Source organism: Protopterus annectens, chromosome 11.part0, assembly GCF_019279795.1.
Source record: "Protopterus annectens isolate FY-2018-M chromosome 11.part0, PAN1.0, whole genome shotgun sequence".
NCBI lineage: Eukaryota > Metazoa > Chordata > Ceratodontiformes > Protopteridae > Protopterus > Protopterus annectens.
The window spans coordinates 965,225,782-965,248,559 of NC_056745.1; the positions used below are offsets into that span (position 1 = coordinate 965,225,782).

At 38.3% G+C, this 22,778-nt stretch overlaps 1 protein-coding gene across 1 annotated transcript in view; it reads left to right on the forward strand.

Moving 5' to 3' along the window:
• Positions 1-22,778, forward strand: part of SEMA3D (semaphorin 3D) — a 1,474,119-nt gene that overhangs the window by 180,812 nt on the left and 1,270,529 nt on the right. Inside the window, exon 2 of the mRNA XM_044088351.1 lies at positions 12,840-13,030. Within this exon, the coding sequence (XP_043944286.1) occupies positions 12,931-13,030 (100 nt within the window). The 5' untranslated portion in view covers positions 12,840-12,930. The remainder of the gene's footprint in view (positions 1-12,839; positions 13,031-22,778) is intronic.

A 22,778-nucleotide genomic window follows, 5' to 3' on the forward strand; every position in this document is an offset into this window, starting at 1 on the left:
GTGTAGTCCTCACACAAACAGCTCAGCCAAGAGCAAAAATGGAGAACTAGGAGATGTGAAGCATCAAATAGACACCACTCTGCCAGTGTTCATCCTACACGGGGAGGGCATTGCTTCCATTATATGGAAATACTAATATACCATTTCTTTCAACCATCCCACATAAGAATCAGGATGGAAGTCTGAAACAATGTGAAACAAGGGTCCAACATCAAGAAACCACATTATTGCATGATATTGTTCCATTAGAAATATACTGGAGCAAAACAATTTGCATTAACACATGTATATGATCACATATAATGATTATAATTATAGTTACCAGTTCTGTTTAGTTTGTAAGGGGGGTGGATGAAAACTGGAGGCAGGAGTCAATTAGGAAAATCCTTTAAGATCAGTTTGGTACTATAAAACTCACTTCATTCACCTAGTTGATGAAATTACAGAAGAGCTGCAGTCCATTCACTAGCATGTTGCATAGAATAATTTAGGAAGATTTCCTGATAGACAGATCATATTTACCAACAACTGCCCATTTACCCTACAGATAACTATGAATGACATAATTGTGCATGTATTTACTGGGACATATCAGCACTGTTTGACAGTATGAAGTGGCTGACAGATACTTCATCCTGAAAATAAAAGCAATCACCGACCACTCTGTGAGAGGGAATAGCAGGATTCAGAGTATCTGCTGTAAGAGTAAGAAGGGGAAATAGAAAAAGAGAAGAGATGAAGAAAAAAGGCGGACGACACTAGATGCTATATATTTCACAGTCTGAATCCAAGTTTGGATAGACAGAAAGAAAACAGAAAAGCAGATACATGTTATTCCATATTGTGAATTTAAGTTGAGGTATTGTTTGAGGTAAAGCAAAGTATCTGAACTATGTGTGACTGGCTATATTTTTGTGTCTGCATAATTTTTTTCTGTGAGTGTGTATGTTTTTATGTGTGTGTGTGTGTGTGCGTGTGCGTGTGTGTGTGTGTGTGTGTGTGTGTGTGTGTGTGTGTGTGTGTGTGTGTGTGTGTGTGTGTGTGTGTGTATGTATGTGTGTGGAGTATTCAAGAACCTTTCTCAAACATGACCTAGGGACCTTGACACAGACAATTGCATTACCTACAGATTATCCCAATCCAAGTTTATGTACAATATTAGTAAATATATTTTCTTATAAACATTCAGTATACTTGACTTCTGAATATGCACATTTAGGAAGTAACAAATAGTACTGTATTAATAATGTGTTATGTAACAAAGAAACAATTTGTAAAAGAGCCAGAGTAGTAATATTGGCAGGCCTATTTTACATGTTTACAGAAAAGCTTTATAAAAAAAGAAATAAGAAAAGGAAATGGGATAGGCTATGTATTATAATTAGTCAACAAAGGAATCATTATTTACACGTGAAATAGGAAGATAAATCAGCACGTATACCCCAAGCATCTGCATTTGCAATTTTATTTAAGTTGACCTCTCAGTTTCTTTCTGAATTGCCAGTGTCTACCATTACATATACTGGACATAGATTTCATTTTGCTAGTACTATTTTGTAGAAGCTCTTTTCTCCTGTTTGTTTTCCAAGTTGTGGTGCTATTGTGGTTAGAGTGTGGCATCTTGTTTTCTTGAAGTTGCAAGGACAGCTTTTAAGTGAGCATTTATTGGGAATTGTGGGGCAGTACATTCAAATGGTTTCACTTCAGAATGTTGAGTTACTGAAAACTCGAACTTCATATGGTCAAGACCATATGATCGAGTTTTCAGACACTCGAAATTGTGAAGTGTTAAAAAAAAGACTTAAATTTAGTTTAATATAAGTTTTTTTTGCAGGAGGGCAAGTCCCCTTGCACCCTCCTTACTTCAATATAACATCTCCATGATCACACTTTAGCGAGGAAACGGGAAATCTCCCGTTATGCACTTCTGCATACAGAGCAGAACAAGAGATTTCCCTTTTCCCCACTGTAGAGTGATCTTGGAGTTGGTATATTTAAGTGGGGTGGGGGGGGGGGTGTTTGACTTTTTTTTTATTATTTCATTTCGGAATTTTTAGTTTCTGAAAACTCAATCATATGGTCTCGACTATATGAAGTGCGTGTTATCAGTAACATTTTGAAGTGAAATCATTGAAACACACACACACACACGTGACTGACAGAGTGGTAAGGGAGGGATCATGCCTCTCTGTTACCCATATCTTCTCAGAATGTTGAGATTTTCATTCTTTCCCTTTCCCTGATTTCTGGCAAATCACTGAGGATTGAAGTCACTAAATAATGACATATATTTGAGTTTCAGACTTTGTTATTCAGAAAATGCATGCTAACACAAATCACCTTATTCTAGTAACTTTATAAGTTTATAAGAGCAATTTTTAAAATCTGCCCCTATTTTTGGGCCTTTGTTCCTCCATTAATTTAGGCTTTGTCTAGATTTGTTGCTCTAAAAGGTTGAGAAGTATGGAAGGGATGGATGTACCCATCATGAGAGAGGAGATGGAAGATTCCAAGACTATTCTCTGCTGCGATCCCTGGTGGAGGATGGAGATTTTGCACTGAGAGGGCATAGTTCAAGGATGCATAAGGATGATGGACATGGCTGAGCTGCTGTGGAGGTGGGGTGATACCACACATGGCCCCATTGCATACCCGCTCCTTAGATATCACCAGAATACTGTATTGGGAAGGGGATCTGGAAAGTAGGGCTTAATGAAGAAAACAAACTGGGAGAATGGTGACATACAACACTCCTGGAATGCTCTTAGATTCCACAGCTAGTCTCAGCTAAATTAGACAAAGTCCTTAGGGAATAAAGTAGCTGATAGACCCAGTGTGGAAGTGGTACAGTAGATACAAAGGCTGTAGGATGATGCAGGGACCAAAACACTTTTAAAAATACTTCTGTATTTTATTTTAAAATAATACTCAGTAGTTTTCTTTCACCAGTAGTTTTTAACATTTTTTTTTCAAATAAGAAGTTAAATAAATAGAATGTTTATTGATACTGTATCTGTATATACACATGTACAGGATGGAACACTGGTGTAGTAAACAGTGTTACCTACCACCTTAGAGCAAAAAGTCCTCCAGTCTATTATTGTCTGGGGTGCCTTCTATACACAGTCTAAATTTCCTCCCTGCATCAGTGTGGCTTTTCTACATGTGCTCTTGTTTCCTTACATCTTCCAAGGATATGCACTAGGTAAACTGGAATTATCAAAACCATGCATAAGCATGCACATAGATTATGTGTGACTGTGCATCCTGTGATATTACCAGCACCCTGACCAGAATGGGTTTTTCAAGTTGCATTGCCGTTGTTTGCAACAACTTACTTTGATATCTCCTTTACCTTCTAAAAGGATAAAGCAGGTTATCAGAAAAAAGAGTGAACGAATAGGAACTGTTGTATAAGGTTATGTACACAGACAAGGCACATGGAGACAGAACAGGTACATAAATGCACGTCATTTGAGTCTAGGTGCAATAGTATGCTCCCCCAACAAAATGCATAAAGTAGCAATGCAAAGAGGAAAACAGGTATAGTGTAGCCATCTGCTCCTGTTTATAATATCTATCTATTTATATATATATATATATATATATATATATATATATATATATATATATATATATATATATGTATATATACATATAGATGTATGCATATATATATATATATATATATATATATATATATATATATATATATATATATAGATATACATATAGATGTATGTATATATATATATATGTACATATGTATAGATAGATGTATGTATATATATATATGTATATATTTATATATGTACATATGTATAGATAGATGTATGTATATATATATGTATGTATATGTATGTATATATATATATATATATATATATATATATATATTTATATATATGTATATATATGTATATATATATATATATATATATATATATATATATATATACACACACACACGCGCACATACATATATGCATACACATTTATAGATAGAGATATAGATAGGTATATATGCGCGCACACACACACACACACACACACACACACACACACACACACACACACACACACCGAAACTTAGAATAATCCTTTTGAAGTGTATATTGTTCATAGGCTCATAGTTAATTGCTCAGCTAGCTGCCCATGTGGGCCATTTTAAGGCTAGCCTGTTTCTGGTTTTGTTCTCGGAATAACCTCTCCCATTTGGTTACTGATTGGCTTCATCCATCCCTTGGTTGATAATTATATATTACCCCTAATGAGAATAATAGGGATTATACTCTAGATAAATTGAGGAACCCATGCATGGGATAAAACATTTAAGAGCTGTATCCATCCATTAATAGTAGAGGGCAGTCTTGGGGTAAATTTTCTGTTTCCCATCCACAGATCTAAGTTACAGTTGAATATAGACAAGGATGAACTTTGTTTTATGTGGAGAGGGAGTGTGTTCCAGACCAGTGGTCCTCTGTGAGATATACCTGTCTCTCCAAACCATTCTATTGATGTTGCAGAAGAGGCTTAGATCTATAGACTGACTATTTCTGATGCCATTTGACTTGCTGATGTGCAGTAAATGCATCAGTAATGAGCTGGAGGATGCCTTGCATGCCAGACACAGATCGCCTCTTAGCAGCCTGTGGGAAACCAATAAATATTGATCGACAGAATGCCAACTGACAGATTTATGTGGGAGGGGTTGCCCCCTTCGCTACCTTGCCATAGCTATTTGTGTATAATTTTTAGATCACTCTACCTAGATATAATGGAAATTCTCTGAGACACCATATTTATGGAAGTGCTGTAAACACAAATGTATTCACACTTTTAATTGTTAAATATTGTCCGTTGGAAGAACACAAGGAGAAGGAATTACTTTAGCATTGATTTTACATCATTTTCGTTGTGTTAGGATGAACAGCTGAATAAGAGTGATGAAAATAAAACAATTATAATAAGGCTTTATTCTTCTTAATTTGCAGTAACTGATGTGAGGATTTAAAATTTAGAAATTTATGCTATTTTATTCCATAGTATTGTACAGTGCTTATCTAATTGTGACTACCAAAGATCCTAGTTAAAAGTGGAAGCTAGAAAGTCAAACTGCATCATAACTACATTACATCAGTCTGGGCTGATGAAGAGCAGTGAAAGTATTTTAACACACTGCTGAATCCTTTGTGTTCTTGGTATTTGGAATGCCCACCTAGAGATGTATAACCTTCAGATCAGGGCATTATGGTTTTGAATGTTGCATAACTTAAGGTAGAGTATTGTTATCTTCTGGAGGTCACTGCAATTTTGGAGCAGCACTTCATGCGGATGGTAGATTAACATTATTTTCTTTGTTCTTAAATTGAGTTAGTAAATACACAACATTCTGAAAGGTGAAGATTGTGAGTGCTGTCATGTCTTCATTGCATTACCATTAAATAAAGCTGCGGAATAGTAGAGAAATACAGCTCATCTGTCTTAAAAGCACAAGCACTGATGTTCACATAACTTGTGCCCAGGAAACATTATGTGTTTTGAATTCTTCTGTGAGTACACAGAGGCTTTCCTGTACTGCTTTTCATATAGACATATAGCAGGCATCTGTTTGCCATCTTTATGAACAGTATTACTAGATGTACTGTTTTGTGACATGAGTTTTCTTCTATCCTTTTATTCAGCACTGACATACAGGTATTCAACACATTGCTGACATTAACTTCTTGGAAAGTTCAGTAATTTTTAAATATCAGTTTCTTACATTAATTTTGACTAGTTCTAGTTTGCCACAATAATAAAAAAGTTAAAAAAGACGCTTTTGATTAGAGTCCATAAAAAGCATGCATGGGTTAAAATTTCACGTTATAGTTTCATTTCACTTACCATACTGTTATTAATTTGAATGTTTTATTTCATAGCAACACAACTAGGTTTTGCAGAACTGCTGTGATTTTATTTTCCTATCCAATATTCAAGCATTTATTACCTTTCAATAGTTTAGGCAGGCTTACATGTGGATGAGAGTTTGCCACATGTACCCCAACCTTTCCTTTATAACTGTTACTTCTTTAGCATACCTAAATCAGTGACAAGCTGATCAGCAGTGTCTTATCTAGGGGGATAACCCACCATGCTTAACCTGTTCCACAATAGAGGAGTTTTTTCAGTCCTGTAAGAGATGACTTCCCATGTGGCAAAAGTGAGAATTTTTGCTAATCAAAATACATACAAACTAATGGATTTATTAGAATATGTAATAAAGATTTTTATCACAAACATAAGACCATTTTCAATTTTTCACAAGAACAGATTTATTAAGCATATATTTTTCTCAAAAAGGAATTCTTGTTACTGGGCTTTATATTTTATTCCTTAAAATATATCTACCTTTACAACCATAATTCCTTGCTTTGAATATTCCTTTCTTGACCATATGTCCCATCAAACCTACTAATTTGCTTTGCATTAACCCTTTTCAGTTTCTAGTGCAAATATTCCCCTTTCTTTTCCTGAGGAATAGTTTCTTATCACATTCTCCTGATGAATTAAAAATGTTCACAATTTATGTATGTTGTCGTAATGCAGTGATTTATACATCAACCATGTATTTAATAACTAATATTATGTTTTCTCATGAAAAAGAATAGAAATTACAATTAAAATAAGCATTGATTACTACAGAAATGCCCATGAATCAGAAAGAATGGTACACGGAAGGTTGGCATAATAACTGCAGTATTGTGCAGTGAGGTACATTGTGTGCTTACTAATAACATATTTTTATGTGAAGGTGAAGTAATGGTATTTACCCAGAAAGGTTCAGATTCAGAAGTCAAAGACAAGCTCATGCCATGTTAAGGTTGTATTTAATTTTTTTTTCGTTCTTTGTGAAAGATATTCCTTCCAAATAGGCCACCTATGCAGACATCGTGTTGAATAAAAATAATTATATTAGGAATGTCAAGTGAATAATTATAAATAAAAAACTCAGTGAGCTGGTACTAAATATTTTTTTAACTGCCTCTGCCTTTAGACTCCTTTTCAGATTTGAGGCAGAGGAAGTGCATTCAGACTACCAAAGTGAAAGATGGCTGTTTGTCCTAACTGTTCTCTTTTTATATCTTGAATGGCTGTTTTTGTGCATGAATGAGTTACTCTGTGTTTGCTTTGTGTGTGTGTTTGTTTGGGGGGACTCATGCTCACACGTGTGTGTGTGTGTGTGTGTGTGTGTGTGTGTGTGTGTGTGTGTGTGTGTGTGTGTGTGTGTGTGTGTGCAGAGAAGAGAGGTTAACACACACACAAACCCACAACTTGAAGAAGCAAACTAAGTAGTTATAAACATGACGTTTAAAATCAGTCACTAGACAAATGAAATGAAGCAGTCCAAGAAACTTGTAATTATACTGGAAACAGCAAAGGCATTTTTGAACAGGTAGCTGGTTATTTGCAAACCTATATTGATGTTTCATAATAGCAGATGAACTGTTTTGTTTTACACATGCTTTCTTGTTTGTGTGTGTTTGAATGGTCTGCATGTGAAATAGTGTAAGAGATAAAATATCCAGTTTGCCATAGGTAAAACATCTGGTAAAGCAATAAAGATCAATCAATCACTAAATAAATAATCATTGCGGAATGAAAGTTGCCATTAGATGTGCTTTCTCTCTCTCTCTCTCTCTCTCTCTTTCCCTTTCTATCTCTCATTCTTATTGCACTATGGTTCATCTTTTTCCCCCTTTCAGTCTCTGTCAGTCAGTAAGTCTGTCTGTCTCTTTCATCTTCTGTCTCTCTCTCTTTCTCCAAGCTGATCAGATCTCAATGGGATTCATATAACAGGGAAGTTTGACTTGTAGATTTACCTTTTTAGGGACTAGTTAACAAAATAGAAACTCCACCAGTCAGAAAGGTAAACTCGTACCTTAAAAGGCTGATTTATTGACCATGCCCAGAATCCATAGATTAAATACTGCTGGTTACAAAGCCCAGTGTGTTAGCACCAAGCATTACCTAACTGTATGGGATGTAATGACTGAAGTGCTACACCACATTTAACAACAGAGTTTGTGTTCATTTCTTCATAGGTAAATGCATGCTTATGTATTCTTTTTTGCCACAATGAGCCAACAAGGAAAAGGGAACATGCAACATTTATGGACAGTTCTGAGTAGTGAATCAACTAGTGTGTTTTTGTGAGGTAACCAGTTACCCAGAGAAAACCACCGAAGACAGGAGGGCAACATGCAAGAAAACACAGTCCATGATCAGTAGTTAGTTCTGAGCTGTGGCCATTCAACCACCATGTAGTTTTCACTGTATCTCCACTCTTTTTATGCTTCAGCTGAGACTGAGCTACAGAGCTTTTCTAGTATTCATTTATTTAATTAGTTATATGATGACCGAGAAAGTCCTATTAGGTAGAAGCCCATTTTCAGTGGAGACCCAGGGAGAAAAGCTCCAAATTTTTACAAAACATTTTAAGAACAATAGTGCTTCAGTCTTCAAGAGTAAAACAAAAATATCTGCAGTTTAAATAATTACAACAAATTAGCGATAACATAAAAACATTGGTTAAGAATTGATACAAGATATATGACAGTCGTAATATTTATAGAACTTTTAGACAGTATGTACTGAAACTAAAAGTAAGTTAGTCTAATGCAAACAGGAATTGCAGTATGAAGTGAAAGAAAAAAAAGGCTTATGGTATACCAGTAACACAATTTTAAAAGTGAATATATAGATTAAAACTTTACTTAGAAAATAAATATGTTAGCGCTGATACACATTAACTATGTGCATTTGCACAAAGTATATAAAATTATTAATTGCACAGCTAGAATACTTAGCTAAGTTGCCAGAATACTGCACAGGCAAATACAGAGCAGCAAACTTACATAGATGGTTCCTCACTAAGGTCTTCCACCAGGAATTACTTTACACACTTGTCTCAGTTCAAGACACTCATTTTATTATTTCTTTCCTATATGGAACCAGTGGTGATTATGCCAGTTTTTCTAACAGTAGAAATAGCAGAACACAAACAGGGTTTCATATGTTGCTGTTTTCTTCTGGCAGCTATCTGTTTTTACTACCTTAACTCAGGGTTCCCTGACTGCAAGTCTCTTTTGACTTCCCCTGCAGTTACATGCAAACACTTGATCCTTTCCTGACTCAGAAATGTTTCTTACAAGAGAGATGCATTTTCCAGCAGAATAACATTACAGGTATTTTGTACATATTATGTGTATTACATGAAAGACTGAATACAATTCTCCTCTCGCTGTTAAGACTTCTTAGAAATCTATTTTCAGAATGTAGAGATCTTACAAAGCTTAAATATAGCTTGAAATGTGTTATAGTCTGAATTAAGAAAGGAACAAATGTTACATACGACCTTACAGTTTTCAAACTGAGACACATTTGATGTTGCATTGCAAAGTAGACCAAATATTTGGAGATTTTTTTTACACCTTCTTTGAATCCAGAATTTGTTCTTTTGAGGATTATGGGGATACACTGATAGTATGCATACCTTTGTTACCTTCCAACATCTTGCAGTTGCATGTCAATATCTTTTTGATATAGTGACACCAAAGTAACCTTTTTTGTGCCTGCATGTAAATTACATTAGAATGCATGGTTGTGCTAGTGGCATAACATTTATTTCTTCTGTCTCGCTTTTTAAAAATCAGTCATATACAGTATCCAGGAGCATTTTTTTCCCCTCTGTTTGCTGACCATCAAGGGCATCTAATCAAACTTTAGCCCATTCACTCCATAGAGATGTGGGAATGTCTACTGAAGATCCCCTAGAATGAGCGCTTTCCAGAGGGGCCATCACCCAGACGACTGCTGGGGAGTTTGGTGATCTCTCTGGCATCCCAGCAATCTGAGCTATTTTTGTGAATGTCCAGTGGAAACTTGGGCTATTCCATCTCTGTAGGGACAGCCTATGCCCTTCTAACAACTTACATCATTCTGCCATGTGCACGCCCATCACTGGCCACTTTGAACAGCTTTGGTGGCCCCGCTTTCCCTTTGCACTGGAGACTGCCTGCACGATTCTGTCCCTACCTGCCAATAGGGGTTGTATTTGGGAATGGTGGCTTAAAACAGTTTGGACCCACCCCTTCACCCAGCTTGGGCATGCCTATCTTTCCCTATCATGCTTTCAAACTGCTGAGCTACTAGCTGACTGACCCTAGTTGCCTGGGTCATATGGCTTTATCCTTCTGTGCCACCAGTGTGGCTAGAAAGGGGTAGATGTTTACATATTATCTATAAATTATACGTTTAGTATCAGTGCTCAACACCATTGCCAGTATAATGGATTTCAAATTCAGATTTTTCCTCAAGAAATTCTGAAAAAAAAAAAAGTTCTCAAATCAGCAGGAAAAAACTCAGAGTATTTATGTAATGTGATTTCAAAAATCCATTTTAGCCGAAAGAGTCTAAACATTGTACTGGGCATTCTTCTTTGGATTAACAATTCTGAGATTACTGCATTCGATATCTTTAATAGATTCTTCTCAACTCTTACTCTAATGCAGTTTAGCAAACATGGTATTCTTGCAGTAGTCAAACAAGATATAACTTCAGTTATGAATTTTGTAGAAACTGTGTATTCTCAATTGTACAAGGCCATTGCACTTTCCAAACTGCATGCTTGTGCCCTGCATGATTTATAAATGTACCTGCAAATGAGTACCAACATATTTTACTGTATTCCTGTGGGAGTCCTTGTATGCAGTAGGTATGCAAATGGGAGAGATCTTTGCATTCTACAGTTCCTAAACTGCTAGTGGACCACAGCTAGCAGTGAAGGAGGATACCTTGAGGAAACCAGATAACATGCTCAGCTAAATATGTGTGAGCATCAGAGCTGAGCATTGCATTTAGGTGGTACACATTATACAGTACAAGATTATTAGAAATTCTAATGTCTGAAATGGACTATACCTTGCTATAGGTACAGGTCACATAAAACACCAAGAAAGACAAAACCAAATATTCACTTCAAAGCAGCACTACAAGAGCTCTACCAATCAAATCTCTTCATTATGTCAGTATGCAAAATATTGCTTTGCTCTAGTACCAAGGAAAGAGGCAGTAAAATCTAAGAATTGTCCCCTTCCTAGGGACTGTGGCACAGCACAACTTTATTTTATACAGATTGACGTGGACAACAGCCATGTACTTTATTATGCATATGTATGTCTTGCCATAAGTTATGGTCCTGCACAGAACTGGATACTGCTTTATACTGTATAACTCTGAGCAAGTCATTCAGTCACACCAAAGCTCCCAAGTCTGAAAAAAAATGTCAGGGCCTGCGTTGTGTGAATGATGTTATTACGGAATTTGCATGCTGCTTGGAGTATAGCCTCATTATCATAGCTGTTATATGAAGATTCTAACCACTGACTCTGTTGTAATAAGTATCAAAGTGTAGAGTCTGACTGATATTTGTTATGCCTTTGCAGGAATGTTGGTTTGAAATGTTAGGTGCAGGACAGCAAATATTAACAGATGTCTCGATTCCTATGTTTTACAGGATTTATGTGCATATCTTGTGAGTTATTTGTATTTCTGGAGGGCTGTGCTGTTCACATTCTAAAGTATTGTTGTGGATTGTGTTACTGTCATTATCGCAGACAGTCCTCTCAGTATTCAGCACTGTATTGCTAGTGTTTATGTTTTTGAATATGATGGCACAATTTCAAATGCTGATTACAGTGTAAAAGGTGTAAATTATGTATTACATCAATAATCATGTAACACAATTATTTCAACAGTATTTGATACTAAAAACAAAAGTAGGGCTGGTTGAGATGTTGTTGATATGGACTGAAGAATTTCTGAGCCAATGAGCCACTACAGGTTAATCTTAGTGACATTTAAAGCAGATATTGAGGCATACAATGTAAAACATATGAGTGTAAACTTGTAAAAAAATAATTGGATGGAAAAAAAATAACATCCAAATAAAACACCTTTGAAAGTGCTATTTGCAGAGAGGCAATCCACCCTTCATCACCCCAGTGGTGTAGGCAAACCACTTACACTTCCAAAGTTATATATGCCAACTTCATGGTTGCATCAACTCATACTGCGGTGGTGGTGCTGCGGTAGCATTGTCGCTTCACAGTAAGATGTCCTGTTCGATTCTCAGCTAAAGCATCTTCTGTGTGGAGACATGCGTGAATAGGCGTACCTTCGTTGAAGGTTGTGTGTCAGAGCTGGCAACACGGTATGTAAAAATCTACTGTCAATCATTAGCGGACCGGAGTTCCGCTGTGGCGACCCCTAACTGGGAAAAGCCAAAAGACACAACAAAAATGGTTGCACCAACTCAAAGAAGGCATCATTGCATTCAGAACTCACTGACAGAGATTTCCTGTGAAGGAACTCGAGTTGGCAGTGGGTTGAACCTCAGGCAACTTGAGCTTACGAATTCAATCCTTGCCCACTCGTAGGTTACCCACTCGTAGGTTACCCAGTAAAAGGCACATACTAAAAGTGTGTGACTTAAAAGTGGTGTCATTAGTAACTATGAACATTTTTCTTGGTTCAGGAACCATCAGGCCAGTACAATTTTCAAACAAACTCCTTGGCAAACACTTTGGTATTCATTATTTGTGTGTATGTGCATTTCTGTTGATGGACAAATTTGAATTCTAATAGAGATTATCTTAACTTTTTTTTCTTCTGTTACAAAAAGCAATTTGCTTACAAGCCAAAGCTTTTAAGCACTTGATTGAAGTATGAACATTATCAATTGCTAGAATTAATGGAATTAGTAGGTTTACAGAAAATGTGTCCTTTTTTATTTGCAGATTGAAATAAAGAACAAAAAAAGGAAATAACTCGGCAAAAGTCAATACAGGCAGAAAGACTCTTACTGGCACAGAAGCAAACTGCAGAACAATGAAGTCCCACATACTGTTCATAGTATTACTATTTGAATTCATTCCATTTGCTACATCTTTGAAGCAGAACATTCCTAGGCTTAAACTTTCATATAAAGGTAAATATTTCCAGATTGTTTTAGTTCTTAAAATTCAAATTTAAGTGTTAATAGCAAGACTGAATGCAAAGTAATGTCACAGATAAGGATTTTTATACTGTAGAATATAATGCAGATAATTAAATTGTAATTTCTAGGTTTATTCAATGATTCTTTTGCCCCTTAGCAGCCATGTTTTTTAATGTCTGTTGTTCTTAAGAGTGATATTTTTTCCTATAGATGAGCATGTAGATGTCACAGAAGTATGATAAATTATTTGACGAAATACTGAATTCTGCACTATTTCACATCATGAAATTGCTTAAGACATGTAGTGCAGTTCAAGAAAGCAAGCTAAGCAGAGTGATGGTGACAGTGCATAGTCAGCAGAGATCTGGATAACCTTCTGAATGTTGCAGATAAAAACATTATGAGGTGCTGGTCTTACTTACAAATCCATGTCTTAAGATCTTTTGTACAGAATTCACTGCAATCAAACTAGTATCATTAATAAGAATACCACTTGTAAGCATGTGCATATCTGATCACCACGCAAAGTCAGAAACAGATCCATTTGCAAAAGCAAAAATGCATATTACTGAACTTCTGAGAGCTGTTTAGTTTCTTTCTGTAGGGGGAGAAAAAAGAGATAACATAAGAGATATTGGTTCAGAGTACTTTATCTCTTTTGCCTGGGCTACTAATTTATAGTGGCATTGTACTTCCTCTTCTACTCACAGAACCCATCTATTCCTGCTTTATTGTACTCTAGTTACTTAGAACAAACAAAACATTTATGGATGGTACTCAGAGAATGTTTATGCTGTAGCACTAATAGTGCTTCCGTAGTGTGGTGTGTTAGCAATAACATATTCAGAGATGAGCAAGAGCCTCATTGAACAAAAGCTCATTAGTGACTTAACTGCATGTCTCTGAAGTGAACATTGAATGCACAACTGTGTTAAGTGTTCCTACTAGCAATCCATGCAGTGTTATCACACTGGTATCTACATAGACAGACAGACAGACACATACGCAAACATGCACATATGCAACACATACAGACACACACGCACACATATTCTGATGCACTTAGTCACAAAAACACCTGGGCAGAAGCACAATATGTCTTATCTGTAGTTACACCTGATAAATGTAACAAAGCTGTGAAAACAATTTGAGATATGCATGTATATTTTTAATAATAATCCTGTTCAAGAAATGATAGTTGGAGTGAACATAATTTGAGGAGCATAGAGAAGATATTACCTGCTCACTCAGTTTTTAATGGGTGTCATAGCAAACTGTAAGTATTGTATATTGAGTACACACAAAAAAACAAGATCAGAAGAACACATTAAGGGGCAAGCCCCTACCCTGTTGCTGTCTGTGGAACTTGCACCCATGATGTACTCTATTAATCTTTGTAATTACTGTTATCTTCATAACTCTGAGCTGCTGTCAAAGGAGAATGAACTCCTCCCACTTATATAATGTGCCTTACTAATAATCAAGCAATACTGCAATAATGGGAATCCCAGTGCTGACTCTTTCAGTAATATCCACACAAATGAAAATATTCATGTGCCAGTAATTAATTTTCAAATGTGTTGAGCTTAGCCATCACCCTATTCCCTTCCCCAAACTATAAAATGACTACTGATCCTTAGCTGATCCTATTCAATGTATTTACTGGCTGCTTTTTTGTCCAGTAAAGCAAACTTTTCAGTTGTGTCTTTACTATATCTTTTCATGCATAACCCTTGGGATATGCATAATCACTTGTGCATGAAGTAAGCATGGCAGTTAAACACCTTATACTGAACCATGCTGACAAATAACCTTATATTCTGCAATGCTCACTCCTATCCATTTTATCAATGAGGATGTTAGAGTTTCCTCTCCCTAGGCCTTGAGACTTTCTGTTGATTCCTGCATGCCTGCTTTGAACTTAATGGTATTCCATGCATTAAATAGTATCATTCTCATTGAGGGCTTTTAAATATGCCTTTAAGATGTCCTTTCATATCCGGTATGCTCTGAGTTAGCTGGCTTGTCAGTGACATCTCACCTTTGCTGTTCTTGGCATGCTCTGTGACCTGTCATACCATCTATTCTGCTAATCTGATTCTGACTTTTTTGGATGTGCCACTGTAGTTTGAGTTCCCCGTCCCTTTTTCCTTTGACTTTCATGTTGTGGGGTTTTCACCATAATAACCTGCTCACTGACCATAATTACATCCTATGCATGAAGCCACACATTTGTTCAAAATATGCAAATTGGTACAGACATGACTGTGTAATCTTTAGTGGCAGATGCATGTCAAGAATGATGAAAGTTCATAGGTTTCTTCCTACTTTTAAATGCCTGTTTAACATATTCTACAAAAATCTAATACTGGACTCATATTTGTATCCTTTATATCATTTCCTATCTTTCTGATTTTTTTTTTTTTTTTTTTTGTGAATAGCAGTACTACCTTAAACTAACTAATATGCCACATACTACACAGATTACAGTCTGTGTGTCATATCATACATGGGACCCCAAATTATTTATGCTATAATCCCAGTTATTCTCATTAGGGATTATATATAATTATTAACCATGGAATGGGTAAGGGCAATCTGCAACCAAATCGCATAGGTTATTTTCAGCACAAAAAGGGAAACTGGATGTTCATTATAATCCAACATGCATGTCCTGCAATTCATTTGTTCATTATGATATTCATTGTCCTCATAGTTATTACAAATTTAATCAGAGTGATTAGAAATTCCTGTGCACACTTAAACAAGCATTCTGTGCACAAACTGAAGCAGTTGTTGTATCTTTCAGCTTTTCCTGGTTAGGGGTCGCCACAGCGGAACTCCGGTCTGCTAATGATTGGCAGTAGATTTGTACATACCGAGTTGCCAGCCCTAAGGCACAACCTTCAGCGAAGGTATGCCCATTCACGCATGTCTCCACACAGAAGACGCTTTAGCTGAGAATCAAACAGGACAACGTCTTACTGTGAGGCGACAACGCTACCGCAGCACCACCACCGCTGGTCTAAAATTACTTCCTCTACCCTAGCTAAGTATTGCTTGCAGTATTAATGTCTTTGGAGACAAATATGACTTAAATCTGTCATCTGTCTGGACTAAGCATTTGAAGCACCATTTTGTTCAAATCAAAATCTCTCTTCTTACCCATCTGTGTCACTTGTAGTTATATGCAACATCTCCTTCGCTCAGTCTCTCAAAAATACATCTTCACATTCTGATTTCCTGCTGTTAAAGTCTCTGTTTAGTGAAACATTTCAAAATTGTGTTTCAACAGACAGTAATTTTACTAGCATCAAAATTCATGAAAAGTAATAGTTTCATTTTCACATTGCCTGGTTCTGACAACATTAGTGCACTCTGCAGATGTTCTTCATCTCACATTGCTGCAGTCCTTACACTTGGGTAGTCCGCTGTCCTCGGTCGGCCCGAATATCAAAGTATAAGGCTGACGTCGGTCAAGGCGCATTAGACTGACATCAGGACGTCAGGGTACAAATGCGCATGACCGACGTCATATCCTCAGTCTTTTTTGCCGCATGGTCCGATGCAGAAGCAGCGTTGCAAGTGCCGTTCGGCGTTCTGAAATTTTTCGAATTCGGAGTTTCAGACCGAGTCAAAGTTGGCTAAGTACCCCGTTGGGGAATATTTTAGTTTTTTCTTGCCTCAGTGGTTTACCGGATGTCAGAAAAAGTGAATAACTGTATTTCTTGTGGGAAACAGATACCGCATAGAGATTATCATACTTTGTATATTCCTTGTTTAGGGCCTGAGCACGACGTTGTTGGCTGTCGCTTTTGTGCTAGATTCAATAAGCGCACTATTAAGAGAAGGTTAGATTGTGCCAGGTTAGTCTTTGGGAAGCGGTGCAATTATAATATGCCGTCGGATGCTCCGGCCCGCTTCGAAGAAGCGCAAGGATAAAGCAGCTAAGCCCAGGCAAGACGAGTCGTCCGTACCGGACGCCGGTTCTTTAGAGGTGTTGGTGGAGCCGGTGGTTCCACCGGAGGTTTCTCTGGAGTCCCAGGGGGAGACCTTGTTATTGCAGGATGTGGCCTCTCAGGAGGCAGGTCAGGCTGAAGGGGCTTCTCAGGTTACTGTACTCCCTCCCTTCCTAGGGTGGTTAGGCCTTCTCCTTCTGTTTCCAAGGCTTCTCCCAGAGGCAGGCCAGGTTTAGCTTCAGTTGGTGTCACTCCTAGTTCTTCAGGATCTGTGCCCAAGAAGCATATGCTTAAAATGGCAGAAGATTTGATTACTTTGATTAGAGGTTCTTTGCCCCTCCTGATAAGAGGCCTAGGGTGGAACCTGAGTTGGGGAGTTTTGAGCAGGCTTCAGATGTTTCAGAGTCTTCGGCTGAAGACTTGCAGGAGTATTCTCCTTATTCTGATTCTGATGTGGATGATTCTACTCCTTCTGCTTCTCCTCCTGAGGATTTTTCTTTTCAGAGACTCTTCATTCCATGAGGGAGCATTTTAAGTGGGAAGGTCAGGACTTCTCTGATTCCAGGAAAAGGCTTAGGGAATTTTTGTTTTACCCCAGCATAGGCCTTTGGCTATATCTCCTGTTCTGGATGTTGTGGAGGATGTGTTTGCAGAGGCTTCTCTTAATCCTGATTCTTTGCCTCCTGCTCCTGTTAAGCCGGATAGGTATTATAGGGTGCCTGAAGCTCATAAGTATCTTTTAAGAGTCCTAGGGCGGACCCAGAAACTGTTAGTCAGGGGCCTAAGGGTGTTAAGGCTTCTGTTGTTAAAAATCCGGTTCCTCCAGATAAAGAGGCCAGGGCTTTGGATAGATGGGGAAAGAAAGTCTATACTTCTTCCACCCTAGCTATGAGGGCTCTGAATTGCCAGTTTCACATGTTGAAATACCAAAACTATCTACTTTCTCAATTGAAGTCTAAGGTAGATGCTCTGGCGGAAGGTATTGAGTGTAAAGAGTTACAAGATTTGGTACATGTCTCTGAACAAGTGGGTAAGCATTCTTTGCAATGTGGTTTTGATGCTGTACAGGCCTTGTCTAGGGTGGCGGCCACTGGGTCAGTTCTTCGCAGGCACGCCTGGCTGAGGGATCAGAATTTATCTGACCATGTTAAGACAAGGATTTTAGATGCTCCTTTACAATCTGATGTGTTGTTTGGTTCACCTGTTGAGGCAGTCTTAAAGAAAATGGAAGACAAGGCTAAGTCTATGCAGACTGTTAAAGATTTTTTGCAGGTTCAGCCTCCAAGTTTAGCAGAAATTGGCCTACCAAGGGGTGGACGTATCCTTCTTATGATTCCCAGTCTAGGGGTAGGTCTAGACGTGGTAGGGGCAGAGCTCAGGGCTCTTTCAGGCCTAGAACAGGAGTTCACCTGCACAGTCTTCGGTGAGGGCAGGGGTCAGTCCTTTCGTAAACAGACCCAATGACCTACCTTTTCAGCTGCCAGAGCCTTCTCGTCTGGCAGCACCTTTGGGAGGAAGGTTGGCACTTTTCAAGGAAAATTGGAGTTTAATTACCCAAGACAGATGGGTATTGGATATCATACACCAAGGTTACAGGTTTTATTTCCATACCTTGCCTCCTTTCAAAGGCATGCCAGACGTTCCTCCTCAGCAAAGAATAGAGGCTCACAAACAGATTTCTCTGCTGCTCCAAATAGGAGCCATACAACCGGTGCCTCTGTCAGAAGTGGGCCTAGGATTTTATTCTCGCCTGTTCCTGGTACCAAAGAAGGGGAACACGTGGAGACCAATTTTGGATTTATCTATCCTCAACACTTATCTGGACATTCCCAAGTTCAAAATGTTGACGTTACAACAGCTTTTACCTCTGCTGGGCAAAGATCACTGGATGGTGACTCTGGATCTCAAGGAGGCTTACCTTCATGTTCCTATCAGGCTAAGTTGCAGGAAGTATCTTCGTTTTCGGGCTGGGACTTCTCATTATCAGTTCTCTGCATTGCCCTTTGGCTTATCTACTGCGCCCAGAGTGTTCACGAAGGTTCTGGCTCCAGTGATAGCTTTCTTCAGGCTAAGAGGAATACAGATCTATCCTTATTTGGACGATTGCCTGATTCTGGCTCAAGGAAAGGACGAACTTCTTCATCATCTACACTATGTGATAGCAGTGCTAAGATGCCTGGGGTATTCTGTGAACGAAATAAAGTCCAGTCTAGTACCCTCTCAGGACATGTGCTTTCTGGGTGTGAGACTGAATACAGCATCCCAGATGGCCTTTTTGACCCCGGACAAACAAAAGAATCTTTCTCTTTACTTCCATCAATTGTCTCATCAGTCCAGGCTGACTGCAAAGACAGTCCTTCAAGCCTTGGGGCTCATGGCATCTTGTATTCTGGTGCTTCCCAATGCCAAACTGCATATGAGGAAGCTACAATGGTATCTCAAAAATTTATGGACACAGCACTGCCAAGATATGGACACTGTCATTCAGATAATACCTTGCATTCAAAAGGAATTTTTGTGGTGGGCTCAGGAATGTCACCTAAACAAGGGACTCTCTGTGACCCGGCCAGAGGAGAGTCAGATTCTAACGACAGATGCCTCAGACAAAGCTTGGGGAGCTCATCTAAATGGAAAGTGGATACAAGACACGTGGCCTGCCAGACTTCTACATCTACATATCAACCTGAAGGAGATGTTAGCAGTCCAATTTGCATTAATAGCTTTCAAGGATTTACTTCTTCCAGGGCAGGTGTTGATTCTAACAGACAACACAACTGTCATGTGGTACATCAACAAGCAAGGGGGAACACATTCTTATCCTCTGTGCAGACAAGCAATGATTTTGTGGGAGACGGCTCTCAGTTTAAAGCTAAATCTTCAGGCAAGGTTTCTGCCGAGCACAGCACTCCTTAGCAGATGTGTTGAGCAGACAAATTATGGATCCCCACGAGTGGAAATTGGATCCTCATGTATTTCAGAAATTGACAGTGTCATGGGGAACTCCAGACATAGATCTGTTCGCTTCTCCACTAAACTACCAGCTGCCAAAGTTTTGCACAAAAAGTTTTCATCCCACAGCTTGGAAAGTGGATGCTCTTTCATTCAATTGGAGCAATCTTCATGTGTATGCCTTTCCACCTCTGCCTCTCCTCCCAAAGGTACTTCTGAAGGTCAGACAGGACAAGCCAAAGATGATTTTAATAGCTCCAGATTAGCCTCGACAGCATTGGTACCCACTACTGAGAAGTCTGGTACGGGAGCCTCCATGGCCTTTACCTTTGATTCCACACCTGCTGTCTCAGGAGAACAGTCATTTACTCAATGTCAAACTTCACTCTCTTCACCTGACAGCCTGGCATATTCTGTTTTAAACCCTGGAGGGTTTCAGCTTCCACAGCAAGTTTTGAATGTTATTTTGGAGGCCAGAAGGCCTAGTACAAGGAAAGTGTACGCAGATAAATGGAAGAGATTTTTATTTTGGAGTGCAGCAAAAGCATTTGATGTTTCTAAGCCTAATTTAAGTGTGGCTCTTCAATATCTTACTGAGTTACTGGACAAAGGTTTGTCCTTCTCTTCTATTAAGATTCATGCTGCAGCAATTTCTGCTCACTATGATTGTGACCCACCATTGTTTTCTCATCCTTTGTTTAAGCAATTCCTTAGAGGGGCAAAGAATATAAGACCCCCACGGAGAGCTCCTACTCCTGCTTGGGATCTCAATTTTGTGTTGGAGAAACTCACTCTACAACCTTTTGAGCCTGCAGCTACTGCTGAGTTGAAATATTTATCATGGAAGACTGCTTTTTTGTTAGCCATTACCTCTGCGAGAAGGGTTTCTGAATTACAGGCCCTTATGGCAGTTGAGCCTTTCTTAATTTTCCATAAGGATAGGGTATCTTTGCGTACTAATCCTTCCTTTATGCCTAAAGTGGTTTCTAGTGTGGCTTTAAACCAAACTATTCATTTGCCTACCTTTTATGCAAACCCCCAAAATAAAGGGGAAAAGATTTTGCACACTTTGGATATACACAGGCAGTTGCGATATTATTTGAGCAGAACTAAAGGGTTCAGGCAGTCTCAGCAGTTATTTGTTTCTTTTGCTTTGAGTTCTCAGGGCAAGCCTGTGTCAAAACAAACTATTTCTAAGTGGATTGGGTTTTGCATTGCTTTCTGTTATTCCCATCATGGCAAGGAGGTTCCAGCTGGGATTAGGCCTCATTCCACTAGGGCTACTGCCACTTCAACTGCTTTTTAAGGGGTGGCAACTAAAGATATCTTGGAGGCAGCTACTTGGAGTTCAGTGCATACTTTCTCTAAGCATTACCACCTTCCACTTTACTCTAAATCTAGGGCTGGTTTTGCCACTGCTATTTTACAGGGCATTTTGGCAGCTCCTGCTTCTTTATAGTTGTGCCATCCTCCCTTACCTCTGCTTTGGGATTCTACCCAAGTGTAAGGACTGCAGCAATGTGAGATGAAGAACATAGTACAGTTTTGTACCTACCATAAATGTAGATGTTCGAAGATCCACATTGCTGCAGTCCAATTTACCTCCCTCCTTCCCCTCTGTAGTTAGAGGCGGTTGTGTGGGTTGGATTGTAAATATTGTGTATATTGTATATATTGTATATATTATTAGTGCTAGGGTGGTTGGTTGGTTGTTTGTTGTCTTTGGGTTTTGACCTTTCTTGTTAGGGTCTTCTGACATCTGGGGCAAGAAAAGACTGAGGATATGACGTCGGTCATGCGCATTTGTACCCTGACGTCCTGATGTCAGTCTAATGCGCCTTGACCGACGTCAGCCTTATACTTTGATATTCGGGCCGACCGAGGACAGCGGACTACCCAAGTGTAAGGACTGCAGCAATGTGGATCTTCAAACATCTACATTTATGGTAGGTACAAAACTGTACTTTTTGCAGTATCAACCCAAACTTTCAGTGAAATGTAAAAACAATTGGAATGTTGTACAACAAATTCTCATAAACACTAGCAAATTATCAGCATGCAGTATATTTTATAACAAATGTTCACAGATACCATAGGTGGACCTACCTGATTCATAACATTTGGAAAAGCTATTAGAATGATGACACAATCTGTAAAGGTAATAAAACACTTAATTAAAACTGCAGTCACTGGTTTAATCCTGGGAAATCATCATATTAAATTCATATCTTAACAAACAAACAGCAAAAAGACATGTATTATTCCAAAAGTGGTTCAAGATTGTGATGTTCTCAGATGCTATATTGCAGGCCATCATGTCTACATCAAGGCCTCAAGACACTCTAATGACTAAAAGTGAGCATACAAAAAGCAAATGTTTGCTCTTTTTGGTGAAGACTGTAGTTCTGCTCAGTTTGTAGGATACTTTTGCCACTTATGGCCTCCTTGCCATTAGTACTCCAGCCCGTAAAACAGTAATGTACCCAACCACTGACTCTATATTGATGTGATTTGTCATTTTAATCATGCAGAAGCTGTATTGAAGTAAAACAAATACAATGCTTTCATAAAAAAGTTTTTTTGTAAATCTTGCACATGTAAAATGTGTACTAGAAGTGTTGAAACTCAAATTTAAATTTGATATTTTGATCTACACACATTTTCTCTAGCTATCTTATGTGGACACTGTCTTGTTGTATTTGGCATACATCTAATAAATAAAATACTCTAAAACAGGAAAATCATCATCTGCTAAATCTGAACAGAAAGGACTGCCTTGAACTCTTTTAAGTGGAGAAAATGCTCCAGTGGAGATGCTACATAATTTCTCC